Consider the following 21,122-nt stretch of genomic DNA (forward strand, 5'->3'; position numbering starts at 1 on the left):
TGATACAAGAGGTTTTATTTTTGTACTAAACTCTTAGAATTCTGTGTGTTTTAAAAGCTGAAAAATGGATTTTCAGTGGACATGGACACCTGCAAATAGCTGGAATTTTTGGATGTTGACTTTGTATACAAGAATCGGAAAGCAAGTAGTTTCAAGGAAGCCAGCCAAGGGTTGGACCTCCTCAGAGCAACATTTTGATCGATGGGAGACACTGTGTCTGGTCATGTGATTGGCTCAGGAACGTTTGCTTTCACTTTGGAACCTTTCAAAAACCAGTGAGTTGGACAAAGAGCAGGCATTTGAAATTTGGTTTTTTGACCTGCCTGGAGATCAAAGTGGAAGACCCAGAAAAAGACCTCTCTCTGTAAAAGAAACTAGCATCTCTTGAAAGGAAACCCTCTATTTGAAAGGTGGCAGATTCCTATTGCCTGTCTCTGAAGAAGTCCTGCATCCAGTGTGATTCCTGTTGCAGCCTGTGTTTTGGGAAATCCTGGAATTTGAAGAAAGCTTCTGCTGCTGTGAGTCCTGAGCAGACCTGTTGCTACACCCCTTCTGAAAGACCTATGTGACGCCTGCTGTAGCCAAATTGCCTTGATCACCTACCCGTCAGACTGCTCATCAACCTCGCTTGGAGAGACTTCGAGTAGCATCCAATTATTCCGCTCTGGGACATCTCACCCAACTGAAGAATTTCCTACCAGAACGCAACAAACTGATTTATTTTATTATTCCTTCTATTCCTAAGAAACAGCTGTAAACCAGAATTTTTTTTCCCCAGTTAACTTTGTTTTAATGTGTGTGCATGAGAGCTAGGGAAATAAGAAGCTTTTCATGTTTACAGATTTATCTCATTAGTAATTCAGACTTATTTTTTTCGAATAAATAGTTAATGTTGTTGTTGTTTAAAGAAACATGGTTGGTGTGCTTTATTATGGGGGACAAATATCTAATTGGCTATTCTTTGGTTGGTGAGAAAATTCATTGATATGCTGTGACCGGTGGAGAAGTGGGACTGAATTAACAGTGCATTTCTCCCGCCTTGGTCGTAACATATTAATTGGGGGTCTTGTCAGGATCAATACCAACGCTAATAACCTTAATTGTAAGGCGAGTAATAATTGGAAAAGAAAAATTAAAGAATCAGGTTTCTTGAGTAATAGCGTAAAGTATACACCACCGGAATGGCATTAGCAGTTGTTGCAGCTTTTCTGGGAAAGGAGAATGTGTCCCTCAGTGACTTGAAAATTTTACCCAAGATTAAACTCAAAGATTTTGCAGCACAATTGGGGTTAGAATTGAAATCAGGTGCTAAAAGCAGAGATTATTGACGTAATAGCCCAACATCTGAAATTAGAAGATAGTAAGTCAGAGGGTGATGCAGTAGAATTGACTAAAATTCAGTTAGAAATGAAAAAACTTCGAGCTGGAAAAAGAACTAAGAAAACCTGAGGCAGACAAAGAATTAAGAAAACTTGAATTGGAAAAAGAGGAAAGGGAGAAAGAGAGAGCATTTCAGAGAGAAAGTGAAAGAGAAGCAAATGAATTCAAATTAAATAAGATGGAACTACAACAAAAGGGTGGTCTTGACTCCAGGGAAATTCTGGTCAGGAAGAATCTGTATCCATCCCAGGACCCAGCGAAAAGCTGTTTAAATTTATACAAGCTCTCTCTAAGTTTAAGAAAAGGGATGTAGAGGCATTTTTCATTTCTTTTGAAAAAATAACCAAACAAATGAAATGGCCAAAGGAAAGCTGGACACTGCTTATGCAAAGCAGGTTGATGGGCAGAGCTCATGAAGATTATGCCATGCTTTCTGAAGAGGCTTCTGGAGATTATGAGATGGCAAAAAAGGTTATTCTCGTTGCATGTGAGATCGTCCCTGAAGGTTACCAACAGAAGTTTCGGCATCTCTGGAGATTGGCTGGACAAACTTATGTGAGAGGGTAAAGCAAATTAATTTTGATCATTGGATACAGGCAGTAAAGATGGAAGCCACGTATGAGAACCTTGGAAAATTGATTCTCTCGGAAGAGTTTAAAAATTCAATCCCTCCAGTAATGAGAACTCATGTAGAGAACCAGAAGATTTCAAAAGCCAGGCAAGCAGTGAAAATCGCTGATGATTTGGAGCTTGTGTATAAGACAAAACCCTTTGTCCATCAACCCCACAAACCCGAGAAGGATAGAAGGTGGGAGAGTGAAAGGAGGGCCAGTAGCCAGGGACAAGAAGGAACAGCTGGGAATGCCCCAGGATCCCCTCCTCAGGCCAGAAAGGAAGGTGCTGAGGGTAAAAGTGAGGTCCGCAAGCTGAAATGTTATCATTGTCACAAGGTGGGAGATGTTTGTTCAGAATGCTGGAAGTTGCGAGGTAAACCCATGGGACTATTATGTGAGGCAAGGGAAGAGAAAGCAGAGGCTCTGACATAAATTTTCAAATCCTCTCTGGCCACAGGAGAGGTAGCAGAGGACTGGAGGACAGTGAATGTGGTACCATTATTCAAGAAGAGTAGCGAGGATAAACCAGGTAATTACAGGCCGGTGAGTGTAACATCAGTGGTTGGGAAAGTATTGGAAAAAATTCTGAGGGACAGGATTAATCTCCACTTGGAGAGACAGGGATTAATCAGGGATAGTCAACATGGCTTTATCAGGGGGAGATCGTGTCTAACTAACTTGATTGAATTTTTCGAGGAGGTGACTAGGTGTGTAGATGAGAGTTAAGCAGTTAATGTAGTCTACATGGACTTCAGTAAGGCTTTTGATAAAGTCCCACATGGCAGTTTGGTTAGGAAGGTAAGAGTCCATGGGATCCAGGGCAATTTGACAAATTGGATCGAAAATTGGCTTAGTGGCAGGAGACAGAGGGTGATGGTCGAGGTTGTTTCTGCGAGTGGAAGCCTGTGACCAGTGTGTACCACAGGGATCGGTGCTGGGACCTTTGCTGTTTGTACTGTACATTAATGATTTAGACGTGAATATAGGAGATATGATCAGTAAGTTTGCAGATGACACAAAAATTGGTGGTGTCATAAGTAGTGAGGTGGAAAGCCTTAGATCACAGGATGATATAGATGGGCTGGTAAGATGGGCAGAGCAGTGGCAAATGGAATTGAATCCTGAGAAGTGTGAGGTGAAGCATTTTGGGAGGACTAACAAGGAAAGGGAATATACAATGGATGGTAGGACCCTAGGAAGTACAGAGGGTCAGGGGGACCTTGGTGTACTTGTCCATAGATCACTGAAGGCAGCAGCACAGGTAGATAAGGTGGTTAGGAAGGCATATGGGATACTTGCCTTTATTAGCCGAGGCATAGAATACAAGAGCAGGGAGGTTATGATGGAACTGTATAAAACGCTAGTTAGGCCACAGCTGGAGTACTGTGTGCAGTTCTGGGCACCACACTATAGGAAGGATGTGATTGCACTGGAGAGGGTGCAGAGGAGATTCACCAGGATGTTTGCTTGGGCTGGAGCATTTCAGCTATGAAGACAGACTAAAAAGGCTAGGGTTGTTTTCCTTAGAGCAGAGAAGGCTGAGGGGGGACCTGATTGAGGTATACAAAATTATGAGGGGTCAATAACCAGGGGGCATAGATTTAAGATAAGGGGCAGGAGGTTTAGAGGGGATTTGAAGAAAGATTTTTTCACCCTGAGGGTGGTTGGAATCTGGAACACACTGCCTGAAGAGGTGGTAGAGGCAGGAACCCTCAACATTTAAGATGTATTTAGATGAGCACCGGATAATCCAAATGAGATGTTTAACAAATCTTTTTTAATCACAGCACAACAAGCTGATTCAGAGTTACATAAAATAGCACGATCAGCTCTGACGAAGCTGAGGTGAAAGGAGTTCCAGAAGGCTATTATGTTGAAGACAGGGTTATGATGAGGAACGCCTCATAGACTTGCGGATGAAGAATGGATAGTTGTTTGACAGGTAGTGGCACCATCAAAATATCGCCAAGAATTAAGGTTAGCACATGATATTCCTCTTGCAGGACATATGGGGATGCGGAAGATCAAATTACGCATAAGTCAACATTTTTACTGGCCAGGTCTTACCAAGGATGTGGTGCAGTTTTGTAGGACATGCCATACGTGCCAAATGGTCGGAAAACCACAACCTACCATAAAAACTGCACCCTTAATTCCCATACCAATTATTGAGGAACCACTTAGTAACGTGTTGGTAGACTGCATAGGACCCTTGCTGAAAACAAAAGCGGGACATCAATATATACTCACAATCATGGAAATGGCTACTCGATGCCCAGAGGCCATTCCCTTGAGGACAATTACTGCTAAAGTAGTGGTAGAGAAGTTAACCAAATTCTTTACGACATATGTATTACCAATTGAAGTTCAATCAGATCAAGGTTCCAATTTTATGTCTAAGATATTTAAAGAGGTCATGGGTAATTTGGGCATCAAACAGTTAAAATCTTCAGCATATCACCCACAGACATGGGGAGCTTCAGAAAGGTACCATCAAACTCTCAGAATGATGAGAGCATACTGTCATGAATATCCCCATGATTGGGATAAAGGGCTCGACTTTCTTGTATCTGCCGCTAGAGACTCACCGAATGAGTCAACAGGTTTTAGTTCTTTTGAATTGGTTTACGGACATGAGATAAGAGGTCCTCTAAAACTAATCAAAGAAAGACTCTTAGAACAGAAGGACTAGACTATGTATCCGTGTTCTGGGAAAGGCTCACGAAAGCTTGCAATGTGGCTCAGGAACACCTTAAAGCATCCCAAACACTATAAAAAAAAATGGGCAGACAAGAACGCAAAGACTTGAACTTTTCAACCAGGGGATGAAGTATTGGTATTATTACCTTTACAGGGTGAACCATTAAAAGTACGATTCAGTGGTCAAAAGAATTGGTAAGGTAAATTATTTGATTGACACCCCCCCCCCCCCAGATCACTGAAAAAAGAATTGGCTGCATCATATCAATATGTTAAAGCAATATTATCACAGGGAGGAGGATAAGTCAGTATAGCTATGTGAGGTAATTACAACAGGTAAGAATGAAAGGGATAGTGAGGATTAGGCAGAAGGAGGCCAAGACAATTCTCAAATTGAACCTCCTACTATCCAGTTAGCTAATACAGAATGGCTAGGAAAATTGGACAACATGCTTTCATACTTAGGTGCAGAACAACGAGAAGACACTACAAGGCTACTCACAGCATTTGAAAGAGTCTTTACGGATATGCCAGGATGTACAACCTTAGCCACACATGATGTGGCTATAGAGGAATCTGTTCCTATAAAACAGCCTCCTTACCACGTAGATCCAGACAAACAGGCCCAAGTAAAAGCAGAAATCCAGTATATTCTGGAAAACAACTTAATTGAACCGAGTCAAAGCAGCTGAAGTTCACCAATAGTATTAGTGCCTAAACCTGATAGGTCAACCATCATAGACTACAGAAAAGTCAATGCAGTAACAAAGGCAGATTCCTACCCAATTCCTTGCTTGGAAGACTTTATTGACAGAGTGGACAGTGCCATGTTTCTTACAATGATAGATTTGTTAAAGAGATACTGGCAAGGTCCTTTAACACCCCAAGCTAAAGAAATATCAGCTTTTGTCACACTGGATGGGGTTTTCCAGTGTCAAGTGATACCACACAGGTTAATGGATACTCGAAAAATTTCTCAGACACTATTATGCTAGTGGCCAGTGTTCCTAACTGTTCAAGTAAAGACAAGAAATTCTGGAAATACTCTGCAGGTCTGGCGGCATCTGTGGAGAGAGAAGCAGAGTTAACGTTTCGGGTCAGTGACCCTTCTTTGGAAATGAGTATTTCCAGCATTTCTTGTCTTTATTTCAGATTTCCAGCATCCGCAGTATTTTGCTTTTATTTTCATAACTGTGCAGTTTACCTTGCTGAGGCGCCGATTTATCGGGACACTTGGAAGGAACACATGAAACAACTGGGAGACTATGTTTGGAAGGTTGTAATTGGCTGATGGGAATAACCTTTGTGGAAAAATTTAAAACCCAAAATGTCAGAATATTCCAATGGAGTTTACTGTTACAGCCTTATCACTTAAAGAGTGTACACAGTTCGGGAGAAAACAATGTTATCGCAGGTGCTTTGTCACAAATTTAACTTTGTTGAGTTACATGAGTAAAGATGGTACAAAACAAAATTGTGCCAACTACCAGTGGAGTGAATGAGGGGCATGAATGCAAAAATATGTTTAAAATGTTCTGTTTTTTACATTGTAATGAAACGCATTCAAGAATGGCGTTTCATTTTGCTAAGGGCAGAGGTGTTACAAGAGGTTTTATTTTTGTATAAAAATCTTAGAATTCTGTGTGTTTTAAAAACTGGAAAAAGGATTTTGAGTGGACATGAACATCTGCAAATAGCTGGAATTTTTGGATGCTGACTTTGTATACAAGAATTGGAAAAGCAAGCAGTTTCAAGGGAGCCAGCTAGGGGTTTTGACCTCTCTCATGGCAACACTTTGAATAACATAGGAGACGCTATGTCTGGTCATGTGATCAGCTCAGGAAGGTTTATTTTCACTTTGGACCCTTTCAAAAACCAGTGAGTTGGACAAAGAGCAGACATTTGAAATTTGTTTTTTTGACCTGCCTGGAGTTCAAAATGGAAGACCTAGAAAAAGACCGCTCTCTGTGAAGAAAACTTGCATCCCTGTATTTGAAAGGTGGCAGATTTCTATTGCCTCCTGTCTCCGAGGAATTCTTGCATCCAGTGTGATTCCTGTTGCCTCCTGTGTTTTGGGAGATCCTGGAACCTGAAGAAAGCTTCTACTGCGATACTGCTGCTGTGAGTCCTGAGCAGACCTGTTGTTACACCCCAGCTGAAAGACCTATGTAACGCCTGCTGTAGCCGAATTGCCTTGAACGCCGATTATCACAGACTGTTCATCAACCTCACCTGGAGAGACTTTGAGTGGCATCTGACTATTCGACTCTGAGAAACCTCACTCGACCAAAGAACTTCCTACTAGAATGTGACAAACTGATTTATTTTATTATTCCTTCTATTCCAAAGAAACAGCTGTAAACCAGAATCCTCCCCCACCATCCCCACCCCACCGGTTAACCAGTGTTTCTGAATGTATGAATGCATGTGTGTGCATGAGATCTAGGGAAATAAGGAGCTTCTCATATATATAGATTTATCTCATTAGTGGTTCAGATTTATTTTTTCTAATAAATAGTTAATGTTGCTGTTGTTTAAAGAAACCTGATTGGTGTGCTTTATTCTGGGGGAAAAGTAGAATCTAACTGGCTATTCTTCAGTAGGTGGGAAAATTCATTGATATGCTGTGACCCGTGGAGAAGTGGGACTGAATTAACAGTGCACTCCTCTCGCCTTGGTCGTAACAGGGGAAAGATGGTTTGAAGGGCAGTTAATTATTTAATTGATTAATTTTATAAGCCCCACAATCAAGTCATAGAATCACTGAATGACACAGGCCATTCAGCCCATCAAGCATTGGCCGGCTCTTTAGTAGAGTTACCTAATTAGTCAATGGAGAACATCCATATAAGAACATAAGAAATAGCACCAGGAGTAGGCCATACCATCCCTCGAGCCTGCTCCACCACTCAATACAATCATAACTGATCTTCTAAATCAACTCCACTTTCCTGCCCTATTCCCATACCCAGAATGTCCCAGACTCCTCCATCACCATCCCTGGGTAGGTCCTGTCCCACCGACGGAACAGATCCACCAGAGGTGGTGACATACTGGTAGACTCGGCAGGGAGTTGCCCTGGGAGTCCTCAACATTGAATCTGGACCCCATAAAGTCTCATGGCATCAGGTCAAACGCGGTTAAGGAAATCTCCTACTGATTACCACCTACTGCCCTCCCTCAGCTGATCAATCAGTACTCCTCCATGTTAAAACCCACTTGGAAGAAGCACTAAGGGTCACAAGAGTACAGAATGTACTTTGGGTGGGGGAAACTTCAAAGCCCAACAACAAGAGTGGCTCAGTACCGCCATTACTGACTGAGCTGGTCGGGTCCTGAAGGACATATCTGCCAGACTGGACCTGCAGCAGGTGGTGAGAGAACCAACAAAAGGGAAAACCCTATTTGACCTTGTTCTCATGAATCTACCTGTTGTAGATGCATCTACCATGACAGTAATGGGAGAGAGCAGGGCATTGGAATTAATTTGGGACTGATTTAGGGCTACAGGGAGAGCATGGAGCAGTGAGATTAGTTTGGGATTGATAGAGGGCTATGGAGAGAGAGGGGCAGTGGGATTAGTTTGGGATTGATAGAGGGCTATGGGGAGAGAGTGGGGGCAGTGGGATTAGTTTGAGATTGATAGAGGGCTATGGGGAGAGAGTGGGGGCAGTGGGATTAGTTTGAAATTGATAGAGGGCTATGGAGAGAGAGGAGGGCAGTGGGATTAGTTTGGGATTGATAGAGGGCTATGGGGAGAGAGTGGGGGCAGTGGGATTAGTTTGAGATTGATAGAGGGCGATGGAGAGAGAGGAGGGCAGTGGGATTAGTTTGGGATTGATACAGGGCGATGGAGAGAGAGTGGGGGCAGTGGGATTAGTTTGGGATTGATACAGGGCGATGGAGAGAGAGTGGGGGCAGTGGGATTAGTTTGGGATTGATAAAGGACTATGGAGAGAGCGGGGCAGTGGGATTAGTTTGGGATTGATACAGGGCTATGGAGAGAGAGTGGGGCAGTGGGATTAGTTTGGGATTGATAAAGGACTATGGAGAGAGAGCAGGGCAGTGGGATTAGTTTGGGATTGATACAGGGCTATGGAGAGAGAGTGGGGCAGTGGGATTAGTTTGGGATTGATAGAGGGCTATGGAGAGAGAGGAGGGCAGTGGGATTAGTTTGGGATTGATAAAGGACTATGGAGAGAGAGCAGGGCAGTGGGATTAGTTTGGGATTGATACAGGGCTATGGAGAGAGAGTGGGGCAGTGGGATTAGTTTGGGATTGATAAAGGACTATGGAGAGAGAGCAGGGCAGTGGGATTAGTTTGGGATTGATACAGGGCTATGGAGAGAGAGCAGGGCAGTGGGATTAGTTTGGGATTGATAAAGGACTATGGAGAGAGAGCAGGGCAGTGGGATTAGTTTGGGATTGATACAGGGCTATGGAGAGAGAGCAGGGCAGTGGGATTAGTTTGGGATTGATACAGGGCTATGGAGAGAGAGTGGGGCAGTGGGATTAGTTTGAGATTGATAGAGGGCTCTGGAGAGAGAGCAGGGCAGTGGGATTAGTTTGGGATTGATACAGGGCTATGGAGAGAGAGTGGGGCAGTGGGATTAGTTTGGGATTGATAGAGGGCTATGGAGAGAGAGCAGGGCAGTGGGATTAGTTTGGGATTGATACATGGCTATGGAGAGAGAGTGGGGCAGTGGGATTAGTTTGAGATTGATAGAGGGCTATGGAGAGGGAGCAGGGCAGCGGGATTAGTTTGGGATTGATACAGGGCTATGGAGAGAGAGTGGGGCAGTGGGATTAGTTTGAGATTGATAGAGGGCTATGGAGAGAGAGTGGGGGCAGTGGGATTAGTTTGGGATTGATACAGGGCTATGGAGAGAGAGTGGGGCAGTGGGATTAGTTTGGGATTGATACAGGGCTAAGGAGAGAGAGCAGGGCAGTGGCATTAGTTTGGGATTGATACAGGGCTATGGAGAGAGAGCAGGGCAGTGGGATTAGTTTGGGATTGATACAGGGCTATGGAGAGAGAGCAGGGCAGTGGGATTAGTTTGGGATTGATACAGGGCTTTGGAGAGAGAGTGGGGCAGTGGGATTAGTTTGAGATTGATAGAGGGCTATGGAGAGAGAGCAGGGCAGTGGGATTAGTTTGGGATTGATACAGGGCTATGGAGAGAGTGGGGCAGTGGGATTAGTTTGGGATTGATACAGGGCTATGGAGAGAGAGTGGGGCAGTGGGATTAGTTTGAGATTGATAGAGGGCTATGGAGAGAGAGCAGGGCAGTGGGATTAGTTTGGGATTGATAAAGGACTATGGAGAGAGAGTGGGGCAGTGGGATTAGTTTGGGATTGATCTATTAAACAGCCAGCATAGAAACGATGGACTTAATGGGTGACTTCTACACGTTGGTTCTAAACCCTCCACTTGTCTGTTGTTTGCCCTCTTATCTGCTGCATATCTCCATCATCACCAGATTTTATGTTGTCCCACAGAAAGGATTAAAATATTACCTTTTTCCTCTGCTGTCTCTCAATATCCCGAAGGACGAAGATATCACAATCTTGAGGTATCTTGAAAGGGTTGCGTCTCTCATTCTGCAATTCGTTGCATGCTATGGAGCAGAACAGATATAGTTTTGTTTTGTGTGGAACATTATCCATGTTCCTGTTGTTTTCTATCTTTGCTTTGTGACCATGAAAGAAAGATTTGCATTCTAAAGTACCTTTCACAACCTCAGGATGTCCCAAAGCACTTTACAGCGACTGTAGTGTAGTCACTGTTGTAATGTAGGAAACGCGGCAGCCAATTCACACACAGCAAAATCCCACAGACAGCAATGTGACAATGCCCTGCACATTCTTGCTTTTCATGTAACAATCTAATTCCCTTTTGAATGTTTTAATTGAACCTGCCTCCCCTGCACTCTCAGGCAGTGCAATCCAGACCTTAACCACTCGCTGCGTGAAAAAGTTTTTCCTCATGTCGCTTTTGCTTCTCTTACCCATTACTTTAAATCTGTGCCCTCTCATTCTCGATCCTTTCACGAGTCGGAACAGTTTCTCTCTATCTACTCTGTCCAGACCCCTCATGATTTTGAATACCTCTATCAAATCACCTCTCAGCCTTCTCTTCTCCAAGGGAAACAGTCCTAACTTCTTCAATCTATCTTCATAACTGAAATTCCTCATCCCTGGAACCATTCTCGTGAATCTTTTCTGTACTCTCTCCAATGCCCTCACATCTTTCTTAAAATACGGCACCCAGAACTGCACGCAATCCTCCAGCTGTGGCCAAACTAGTATCTTATACAAGTTCAACATAACGTCCTTGCTCTTGTACTCTATGCCCCTATTAATAAAGCCCAAGATACTGTATGTTTTATTAACCGCTCTCTCAACCTTCAATGATTTACGTACATATACACCCAGGTCCCTCTGCTCCTGCACCGCCTTTAGAATTGTACCCTTTATTCTATACTGTCTTTCCTTGTTCTTCCTACCAAAATGAACCACTTCATATTTCTCTGCATTGAACTTCATCTGCCACCTGTCTGTCCATTCCACCAACTTGTCTATGTCCGTTTGCAATCCTACACAATCCTCCTCACAGTTCACAATGCTTCCAAGATTCGTATCATCTGCAAACTTTGAAATTGTGCCCTGTACACCAAGGTCTAGATTATTAATATATATCAGGAAATGCAAGGATCTCGACACTGACCCCTGGGGAACTCCACTACAAACCTTCCTCCAGATCAAAAAACATCCATTAACCACTACTCTTTGTTTCCTGTCGCTCAGCCAATTCCGTATCCATGTTGCTGCCGTCTCTTTTATTCCATGAGCTACAAGTTTGCTCACAAGTCTGTTGTGTGGCACTGTATCAAATGCCTTTTGAAAGTCCATGTTCACCACATCAACAGCATTGCCCTCATCAACCCTCTCTGTTACCTCCTCAAAAATCTCCAGCAAGTTAGTTAAACATGATTTTCCCTCAAGAAATCCATGCTGGCTTTCTTTAATTAACCCGCATTTACTACTAATTTTGTCCTGAATTATTCTTTCCAGAGGTTTCCCCACAACTGAAGTTATAAATTGACTGGCCTGCAGTTGCTGGGCTTATCTTTATACACTTTTTTGAACAAGGGTGTAATGTTTGCAATTCTCCAGTCCTCTGGCACCACCCCCAGTCTAAGGAAGACTGGAAAATTATGGCCTCTGCGATTTCCACTCTCACTTCCCTCAGTATCTTTGGATCACATCCGGTCCTGGTGCTTTATCCACTTTAAGTACTGATAGCCTGTCACATACGTCCTCCTCATCAATTTTAAACTCTTCTAGTGTCTAAATTACCTCCTTTTTCACCATTGCCTGGGTTGCATCTTCTTCTTTGGTAAAGACAGATACAAAGTATTCATTTAATACCTCAGCTATGCCCTCTGCCTCCATGTGTAAATCCCCTTTCTGGTCCCTAATCGGCCCCACTCCTCCTTTTACCACCCTTTTACTATTTGTATGCCATAGAAAGCTGCCAGTCTCTTTTCATGCTCCTTCTCTGCTTTTTCACTTCCTCTCTGGACCTTCTACATTCAGCCTGGTTCTCAATAATATTTTCTACCTGGCATCCTTCATTAACACACTTTTTCTTTATCTTAATCTCTACCTGTTTTGTCATCCAGGGAGCTCCGGATTTGTTTACCTTACCTTTCCCCTTCAAGGGAACAGAACTTGACTGTGCCCGAACTATCTTTTCTTTGAAGGTAGCCCATTGTTAAGCTTCCATTTTTCCTGACAACCTTTGACTCCAATTTATTCACCCCAGCTCCGTTCTTAACCCACTGAATTTGATTTTCCCCCAGTTAATTATTCTTACCCTGGATTGTTCTTTGTCCTTTTCCATAGTCAGCCTAAACCTTATGACACAATAATCATCGAAACATAGAAAATAGGAGCAGGAGTAGGCCATTTGGCCCTTCGAGCCTGCTCCGCCATTCATTATGATCATGGCTGATCATCCAACTCAGTAGCCTGTTCCCGCTTTCGCCCCGTACCCTTTGATCCCTTTCGACCCAAGAACTATATCTAATTCCTTTTTGAAAACATACAATGTTTTGGCCTCAACTCCTTTCTGTGATAGCGAATTCCACAGGCTCACCACTCTCTGGGTGAAGAACTTTCTCCTCATCTCAGTCCTGAAAGGTTTACCCCGTATCCTTAGACTATGACCCCTGGTTCTGGACTCTCCCACCATCGGGAACATCCTTCCTGCATCTACCCTGTCAAGTCCTGTTACAATTTTATAGGTTTCTATGAGATCCCCCCTCACTCTTCTGAACTCCAGCGAATATAATCCTAACCGACTCAATCTCTCCTGATATGTCAGTCCCGCCATCCCAGGAATTAGGCTGGTAAACCTTCGCTGCACTCCCTCTATAGCAAGAACCTCCTTCCTCAGATAAGGAGACCAAAACTGCACACAATATTCCAGGTGTGGCCTCACCAAGGCCCTGTATAATTGCAGCAAGACATCCCTGCTCCTGTACTCGAATCCTCTCCCTATGAAGGCCAACATACCATTTGCCTTTTTTACCGCCTGTTGCACCTGCATGCTTACCTTCAGCGACTGGTGTATGAGAACACCCAGGTCTTGCTGCATATTCTCCTCTCTCAGTTTATAGCCGTTCAGATAATAATCTGCCTTCCTGTTTTTGCTACCAAAGTGAATAACCTCACACTTATCCACATTATACTGCATCTGCCATGCATTAGCCCACTCACTCAACTTGTCCAAATCACCCTGAAGCCTTTCTGCATCCTCCTCACAACTCACCCTCCCACCCAGTTTTGTGTCATCTGCAAATTTGGAGATATTACATTTAGTTCCCTCATCTAAATCATTAATATATATTGTGAATAGCTGGGGTCCTAGCACCGATCCCTGCGGTACCCCACTAGTCACTGCCTGCCATTCTGAAAAAGACCCATTTATCCCTACTCTTTGTTTCCTGTCTGCCAACCAATTTTCTATCCATCGCAATACACTACCCCCAATCCCATGCGCTTTAATTTTACATGCTAATCTCTTATGTGGGACTTTGTCGAAAGCCTTCTGAAAGTCCAAATAAACCACATCCACTGGCTCCTCCTCATCAACTCTACTGGTTACATCCTCGAAGAATTCTAGTAGATTTGTCAAGCATGATTTCCCTTTCGTAAATCCATGCTGACTCTGCCCGATTCTACCACTGTTCTCTAAGTGCTCTGCTATAAAATCTTTGATAATGGACTCTAGAATTTTCCCCACTACCGATGTCAGGCTGACTGGTCTATAATTCCCTGCTTCCTCTCTACCTCCTTTTTTAAATAGTGAGGTTACATTAGCTACCCTCCAATCTGTAGGAACTGTTCCAGAGTCTATAGAATCTTGGAAGATGACCACCAATACATCCACTATTTCTAGGGCCACTTCCTTAAGTACTCTGCGATGCAGATTATCAGGCCCTGGGGATTTATCGGCCTTCAATCCCATCAATTTCCCCAACACCATTTCTCTACTAATACTGATTTCCTTCAGTTCCTCTCTCTCACTAAGCCCTGTGTTCCCCAACATTTCTGGTGTGATATTTGTGTCCTCCTTTGTGAAGACAGAACCAAAGTATGCATTTAGTTGGTCAGCCATTTCTTTATTCCACATAGTAAATTCCCCTGTTTCTGACTGTCCCCTAAATGCTCTCCTACTGATACTTCATCCACTTAACCCATCACATTCCCAAGGACCAGGTCTAGCAGTGCCTCCTTTCTTGTTGGCCTAGAAACATGTTGCTGTAGAAAATTTTCCTGAACATACACTAGGAACTCTTGCCCCTGACTATCCTTTACACTACTAGTATCTCAATCTATGTTTGGATAATTAAAGTCCCCCATTATAACTGCCCTATAATTTTTGCACCTCTCTGTAATTTCCTTGCAAGTTTGTTCCTCCACGTCCTTCCCACTAGTTGGTGATCGATAGACAACACCGAGCAATGTAACTGCACTATTTTTGTTCCTTAGCTCTAGCCAAATTGATTCTATCCTAGACCCCTCTGGGACATCCTTTTTCTCCAGCACTGCAATGCTCTCCTTAATCAATACTACCACCCCTCCCCCTTTTTCCCTTTTCCTACTTTCCTGAACATCTTGTATCCAGGAATATTCAATACCCAGTCTTGCCCTTCTTAGAGCCAAGTCTCTGTTATAGCCACAACATCATATTTCCACATGTCAATCTGCACCTGTAACTCACCAATCTTATTAACAACACTCTGTGCATTCACATACATGCATGCTAATCCTGATTTAGACTTTATTACTTTTTCCCCTTACTTTGACCCCACCTAACAACTTACTATTCTCTACTCCAGTGTTATCTATCTCTCCCAGTATTCTGTGCACCTTGGTATTCCTCTCTGATATTTCCTCCTGGTTCCACACCCCTGCCGAGTTAGTTTAAACCTTCCCCAATAGCACTAGCAAATCGCCCTGCAAGGAAATTTGTCCCAGCTCTGTTCAGATGCAACCCGTCCACCCTGTACAGGATCGAGTGTTTTGTGCCAAATTTGTTGATGATACAAAGATAGGTAGGAAAGCAAGTTGTGAGGAGGACACAGTATCACCAAAGAAATCAAGATAGGTTAAGTGAGCAGGCAAAAATTTGGCACATGGAGTATACTGTGGGATAATGTGAGGTTGTCCACTTTGGCTGGAAGAACAGAAAAGCAGAATTTTATTTAAATGGAGAGAGACTGCAGAATGCTGTGGTACAGAGGGATCTGGGTCTCCTTAAAGTTAGCATGCAGGTGTAGCAAGTAATTAGGAAGGCAAATGAAATTTTGGCATTTATTGCAAGAGGGGGTGGAGTATCAAAATAGGGAAGTCTTGCTACATCTGTACAGGGCATTGCTGAGAGTGCATCTAGAGTACTGTGTACAGTTTTGGTCTCTTTTTTTATTCATTCATGGGATGTGAGCATCGCTGGCTAGGCCACAATTTATTGCCCATCCCTAATTGCCCTTGAGAAGGTGGTGGTGAGCTGTCTTCTTGAACTGCTGCAGTCCTTGAGGTGTAGGTACGCCCACAGTGCTGTTAGGAAGTGTGTCCCAGGATTTTGACCCAGCGACAGTGAAGGAACGGCGATATAGTTCCAAGTCAGGATGGTGTGTGGCTTGGAGGGGAAATTGCAGGTGATGGTGTTCCCATGCATCGGCTGCCCTTGTCCTTCTATGGAGTGATATACTTGTATTGGAAGTAGTCAAAGAAGGTTCACTAGGTTGATTCCTGAGAAGAAGGGGCTGTTTTATGAGGAAAGTTTGAGCAGGTTGTGCCTATACTCATCGGAATTTAGAAGAATGAGAGGTGATCTTATTGAAACATATAAAATTCTGAGGCGGCTTTTTCGGGTAGCTGCTGAGAGGATGTATCTCCTCGTGGGAGAATCTAGAATTAGGAGGCATAGTTTCAAAATAAGGGATTTCCCTTTTCAGACAGAGAGGAAGTGGAATTTCTTCTCTCAGGGGTCATAAGTCCTTGGAATTCTCTACCCCAGAGAGCAGTGGAGGCTGGGTCATTGAACATATTCAAGGCTGAGTTAGGCAGATTTTTGATCTACAAGGGAGTCAAGGGCAGGCAGGAAAGTGGAGTGAAGGCCAGAATCAGATCAGCAGGAGGTTACTGAATGGTGGAACAGGTTCAGGGGGCCGAATGGCCTACTCCTGCTCCTATTTCTTATGTCCTTATGATCTTATTTACTGAATCCAGATTTGTTAATAGCCATTCCCACTGCATCTAGTTTTGAAATAAAAACAAAACCTTTGTAATTAAATAACAAACATTTAATGATACAATGCAGAAGGAGGCCATTCAGTCCATTGTACCTGTCCTAGCTCTTTGAAAGAGCTCCTTCCCCATAGCCCTGCAAATTTTTCATTTCTGATGACAATCACAGGCAGAGATAAATCTTTAGAACATGTGCTATCGGAGTAAGCAGTAAGTTTATAATTACCTGAAACTATAGACTTCCCAGGCTCATTGGTTAATTTCCCAGAAGGTTGAGAGTCAGTCTGTGCCACTGAGTAAGTGAGAAAGGTAATTATAATGAGAGAGAAAGTACTAGAAACACAGGTCAGATTCATCAATTTCTGAAAAAAAATCATTGATCATAGAAAGTTTAAGGCACAGAAAGAGGCCACTTGGCCCATCGTGTCTGTGCCAGCCGATAAGCGTTCCACCCATTCTAATCCCACCTTCCAGCATTTGGTCCGTTGCCCTGTTGATTACGGCACTTGAGGTGCATATCCAGACTCCTTTTGAATTAGTCGAGGGTTTTTGCCTCAACTACCCTTTCAGGCAGTGTGTTCCAGACCCCAAACACCCTCTGGGTTGAAAGGTTTTTCCTCATCTCCTCTCTAATCTTTCTACCAATCACTTTAAATCTCTGCCCCCTCATCACTGACCTTTCTGCTAAGGTGAATAGACCCTTCACCTTCACTCTATCCAGGCCCCCTCAAAATTTTGTACATTTCAATCAGATCTCCCCTCAACCTTCTCTGTTCCAAGACGAACAACCCCAGCCTATCCAATCTTTCCTCATAGCTGCATTTTTCCAGTCCTGGCCACATCCTCATAAATCTCCTCTGTACCCTCTCTAGTGCAATTACATCCTTTCTGTAATGAGGTGACCAGAACGGCACACAGTACTCAAGTTGTGGCCTAACCAATGAGTTAACCAGTTCCAGCATAACCTCCCTGCTTTTATATTCTATACCTTGGCTAATAAAGGAAAGGATTCCATATGCCTTCTTAACCACCTTATCGACCTGTCCTGCTACCTTCAGGGATCTGTGGACATTTACTCCAAGGTCCTTCACTTCCTCTACACCTCTCAGTATTTTCCCATTAATCGTGTATTCCTTTGCCTTGTTTGACCTCCCCAAATGCATCATCTCACACTTCTCCAAGTTGAATTCCATTTGCCACTTTTCTGCCCATCTGACCAGACCATCAATATCTTCCTGCAGCCTACAGCTATCCTCCTCGCTATCTACCACACGGCCAATCTATGAGTCATCTGCAAACTTCTTGATCATGCCCCCTACATTTACGTCTAAATTGTTAATATATACTACAAAAAGCAGGGGACCCAGTACTGAGCCCTGTGGAACTCCACTGGAAACAGCCCTCCAGTCGCAAAAACAGCCGTCAACTATTACCCTTTGTTTCCTGCCACTGAGCCAATTTTTATCCACCTTGCTGCATTTCCCTGGATATCATGGGATTTTATTTTTTAAACCTGTCGGTCATGTGGGACCTTGTCAAAAACCTTGCTAAAATCCATGCAGACCACATCAACTGCATGACCCTCATCTATCTTCCTTGTTATTTTTCAAAAAATTCGATCAAATTGGTCTTCCCTTAACAAATCCATGCTGACTATCCTTGATTAATCTGTGCCTTTCTATGTGACATTTTATCCTGTCTCTCAGAATAGATTCCAATAGTCAGGTTAGACTGACTGGCCTGTAATTATTCGGTCTATCCCTCGCTCCCTTTTTAAACAGAGGTACAAAGTTAGCAGTTCTCCAATCCTCTAGCACTACACCTGGAGTACCGGAAAATGATGGTCACACCTTCTGCTATTTCCTCTCTTGCTTCTTTTAACAGCCTGAGGTACATTTCACCCAGCCGCGGTCATTTATCAACTTTCAAGGATGCTAATCCTATTAATACTTCTTCTCTCCCTATGTTGATCACATCCAATACTTCACACTCCTCTTCCTTAACTACAATATCTGCATCGTCCCCCTCTTGTGTGAAGACAAAGTATTCATTAAGAACAATACCAACATCTTCTGCCCCTACCTAGGTTACCTACTTGGTCTTTTATGGGTTTTACTCTTTCCTTAGTTATCCTCTTACTCTTCGTGTATTGAAAAAACATCTTTCAGTTCACCTTGATATTGCTTGCCAAGATTCTTTCATGCCCTCTTTTTGCTTTCCTAATTTCCTTTTTGATTTCACCCTCCATTCTCTATACTCTTCTCAGCATTTAACAAAAATTATGTGAAATGAGATTACATAGACACAGTCCAGACAATGGTAAGACAATTGACAGAGACCACAAGTTTGCTGTCGCCACACCACACCAGGAGGGGGAACTCACCTGAGCTAACATCTGAGGTACTTTGGGCTATTGTAGAGGGAGCTTTACTCTGTATCTAACCCGTTTTTTTTTCCAACCCCATGCTGTACTTGCCCTGGGAGTGTTTGACGGGGACAGTGTAGAGGGAGCTTTACTCTGTATCTAACCCCAAGCTATACCTGTCCTGGGAGTGTTTGATGGGACACTTGGGCATTGATTAGAACGAGAAAAACTAAAAGGGTTATTTAAATATATTCTTATTCTTACTTGATATTTTCTGTGAGTTTGATGTCTCAGGAGCCTCTGTTGTGGAAGCCTGTGCTTCAGAGGCCATGTTTGGAGACGTTTCCTCCATGAAAATTTATCTAAATAGAACCAACAGAGATGCAGAATCATCCTACAATACAAGAACAACAATGCAGGCAGGGGAATGTTATTAAAGTTTGAGGCATGAATTCCCCCAGTGGCTCGGTTTGATAATTAGCCTCATAGACTTTACAGGAGCATGTCAGAAGCAAATTCTGTGGCAAGTAACTTACGCTTGGCTCCCCAAAGCCTGTCCAACATCTACAAGGCACAAATCAGGAATATGATGGAATACTCTCCACTTGCCTGGATGAGTGCTGCTGCAATAACACTCAAGAAGCTCAACACCATCCAGGACAAAGCAGCCCATTTGATTGGTACCCTATCTACTACCTTAAGCATTCACTTCCTCTATCACTGGCACACAGTGCCAGCAGTCTGTACCATATATAAGATGCACTGTGGCAACTCGCCAGGGCTTCTTTGTCAGTATCACCCAGACCAACAATCTGTACCATCAAGGGAAAACTAGGGGTAGCATGCGCATGAGAACACCACCACCTACATACTCCCCTACAAATCATATACCATCCAGACTTGGAACTATATCGCCGTTCCTTCACTGTCGCTGGGTCAAAATCCTGGAACTCCCTCCCCTAACAGCACTGTGGATGTACTTATACGTCAAGGACTGCAGTGTTTCAAGAAGGCGGCTCATCACCACCTTCTCAAGGCCAATTAGGGACGGGCATAAATGCTGGACTTGCTATGAATGATTACGTTTAAAAAAAGACTGACAATATGGTGATAATATAGAGTTACAGGTCACCCAACCATGGGACACTGCTAACTGCACCTTTTCCAACTAGACTCACTGGACAATAATCAGAAGCACAAACTCCACCTGATTCCCTCCTCTCCTGCTTATGGTCCAAGGGGTGCTGATGCTAATTGTAGCTGAGATCAGCACAGAGCATTCCACCCATCATGCCTGTAATAGCTCTTTGAAAGACCAATCCCACACTCCCAGCTCATTCTCCACAGCCCTGCAAATGGTTCTGCTTGGTTTGCACATTTCATCTGCACCATTCTCGCGAATGCATACCTGGAGGGAAAGAAAACGACCTCAATTTAAAGGGGGGCTGTGCAAATGAGAATAGTTTGCATTTAGAGTTAGAGCAAGTATTAGTGCAAAAGTTATGTAAAAAAAAGTTTAAAGGGTAATGGAACATGAAATTAACCAACAGCACAGACTAAGAGATTTGCAAGCAGAGAGCTTGTGCTGTTACCTGGAGCTGGAGCTGCTCACGTGCCGCTCTTCCGGGTCGCAGAAGCGTCCTTGTTTGGTTACCATGGCAACCGTGGATTGTTTCATTGCTTCGCAACGCCGGGTTCACTAACATCAGAAACCATTTAACTTTTTATATTTTGGGCCTCGGCATTTCCTCAGACTGAAAATAAATCCCACGCTTTATTTAAAAAAATAAGTATACAGCGAGAAAGAATTCACGCCCACCCGTGTGTCACGTGGCCTTCTGCGGCGCCGAGCGCGCCTGCGGTGAGTGACGTCACGGAGGCGGGCGAAAGATGACGCAATCGGTGTGACGTAACATGACGCCATCAACCATTACGTCACGGCGGCCGAGGTCAAAGGTCTGTATGGGCGTTTGGCAGTTTAACGGTTTTGGACCATTCATTTAAAAAGAGTTCATTTCACTTGAAAGGGGAATTAAATGCACGATATTTAATGGTCTTGAAATATCGAATTTGGATGGCTGCCGTGGAATTTTAAACCTCTTTGGTTGCCCTCAGTTTAGGAGCCTGCTGTGGGAATCCAGGCCTCAAGCTCTCTAAATTTATCATCTGGCCAGAGATCTGATGCTCCAGTGCCAGCCGAGCTTCAGCGGGTCAGACCATCTCAGCGGAACCGAAACTCATTG

At 43.5% G+C, this 21,122-nt stretch overlaps 1 protein-coding gene across 2 annotated transcripts in view; it reads right to left on the bottom strand.

Moving 5' to 3' along the window:
- Nucleotides 1-20,554, bottom strand: part of cfap100 (cilia and flagella associated protein 100) — a 78,058-nt gene extending 57,504 nt beyond the window's left edge. Inside the window, exons 1-4 of one of the 2 annotated variants that reach the window (XM_068052197.1) lie at nucleotides 20,472-20,554; nucleotides 19,144-19,241; nucleotides 16,741-16,806; nucleotides 10,212-10,312 (exon numbers count right to left, since the gene is read on the bottom strand). In XM_068052197.1, coding sequence (XP_067908298.1) covers nucleotides 10,212-10,312; nucleotides 16,741-16,806; nucleotides 19,144-19,231 — 255 coding nt within the window. In that variant the 5' untranslated portion in view covers nucleotides 19,232-19,241; nucleotides 20,472-20,554. Of the gene's footprint in view, nucleotides 1-10,211; nucleotides 10,313-16,740; nucleotides 16,807-19,143; nucleotides 19,242-20,287; nucleotides 20,383-20,471 lie in introns of those variants that run through there. The other variant, XM_068052198.1, reaches the window with a different exon arrangement.
- Between the last annotated feature and the right edge of the window lie 568 nt (nucleotides 20,555-21,122).

Source organism: Heterodontus francisci, chromosome 19, assembly GCF_036365525.1.
Source record: "Heterodontus francisci isolate sHetFra1 chromosome 19, sHetFra1.hap1, whole genome shotgun sequence".
In the NCBI taxonomy this organism is placed as follows: domain Eukaryota; kingdom Metazoa; phylum Chordata; class Chondrichthyes; order Heterodontiformes; family Heterodontidae; genus Heterodontus; species Heterodontus francisci.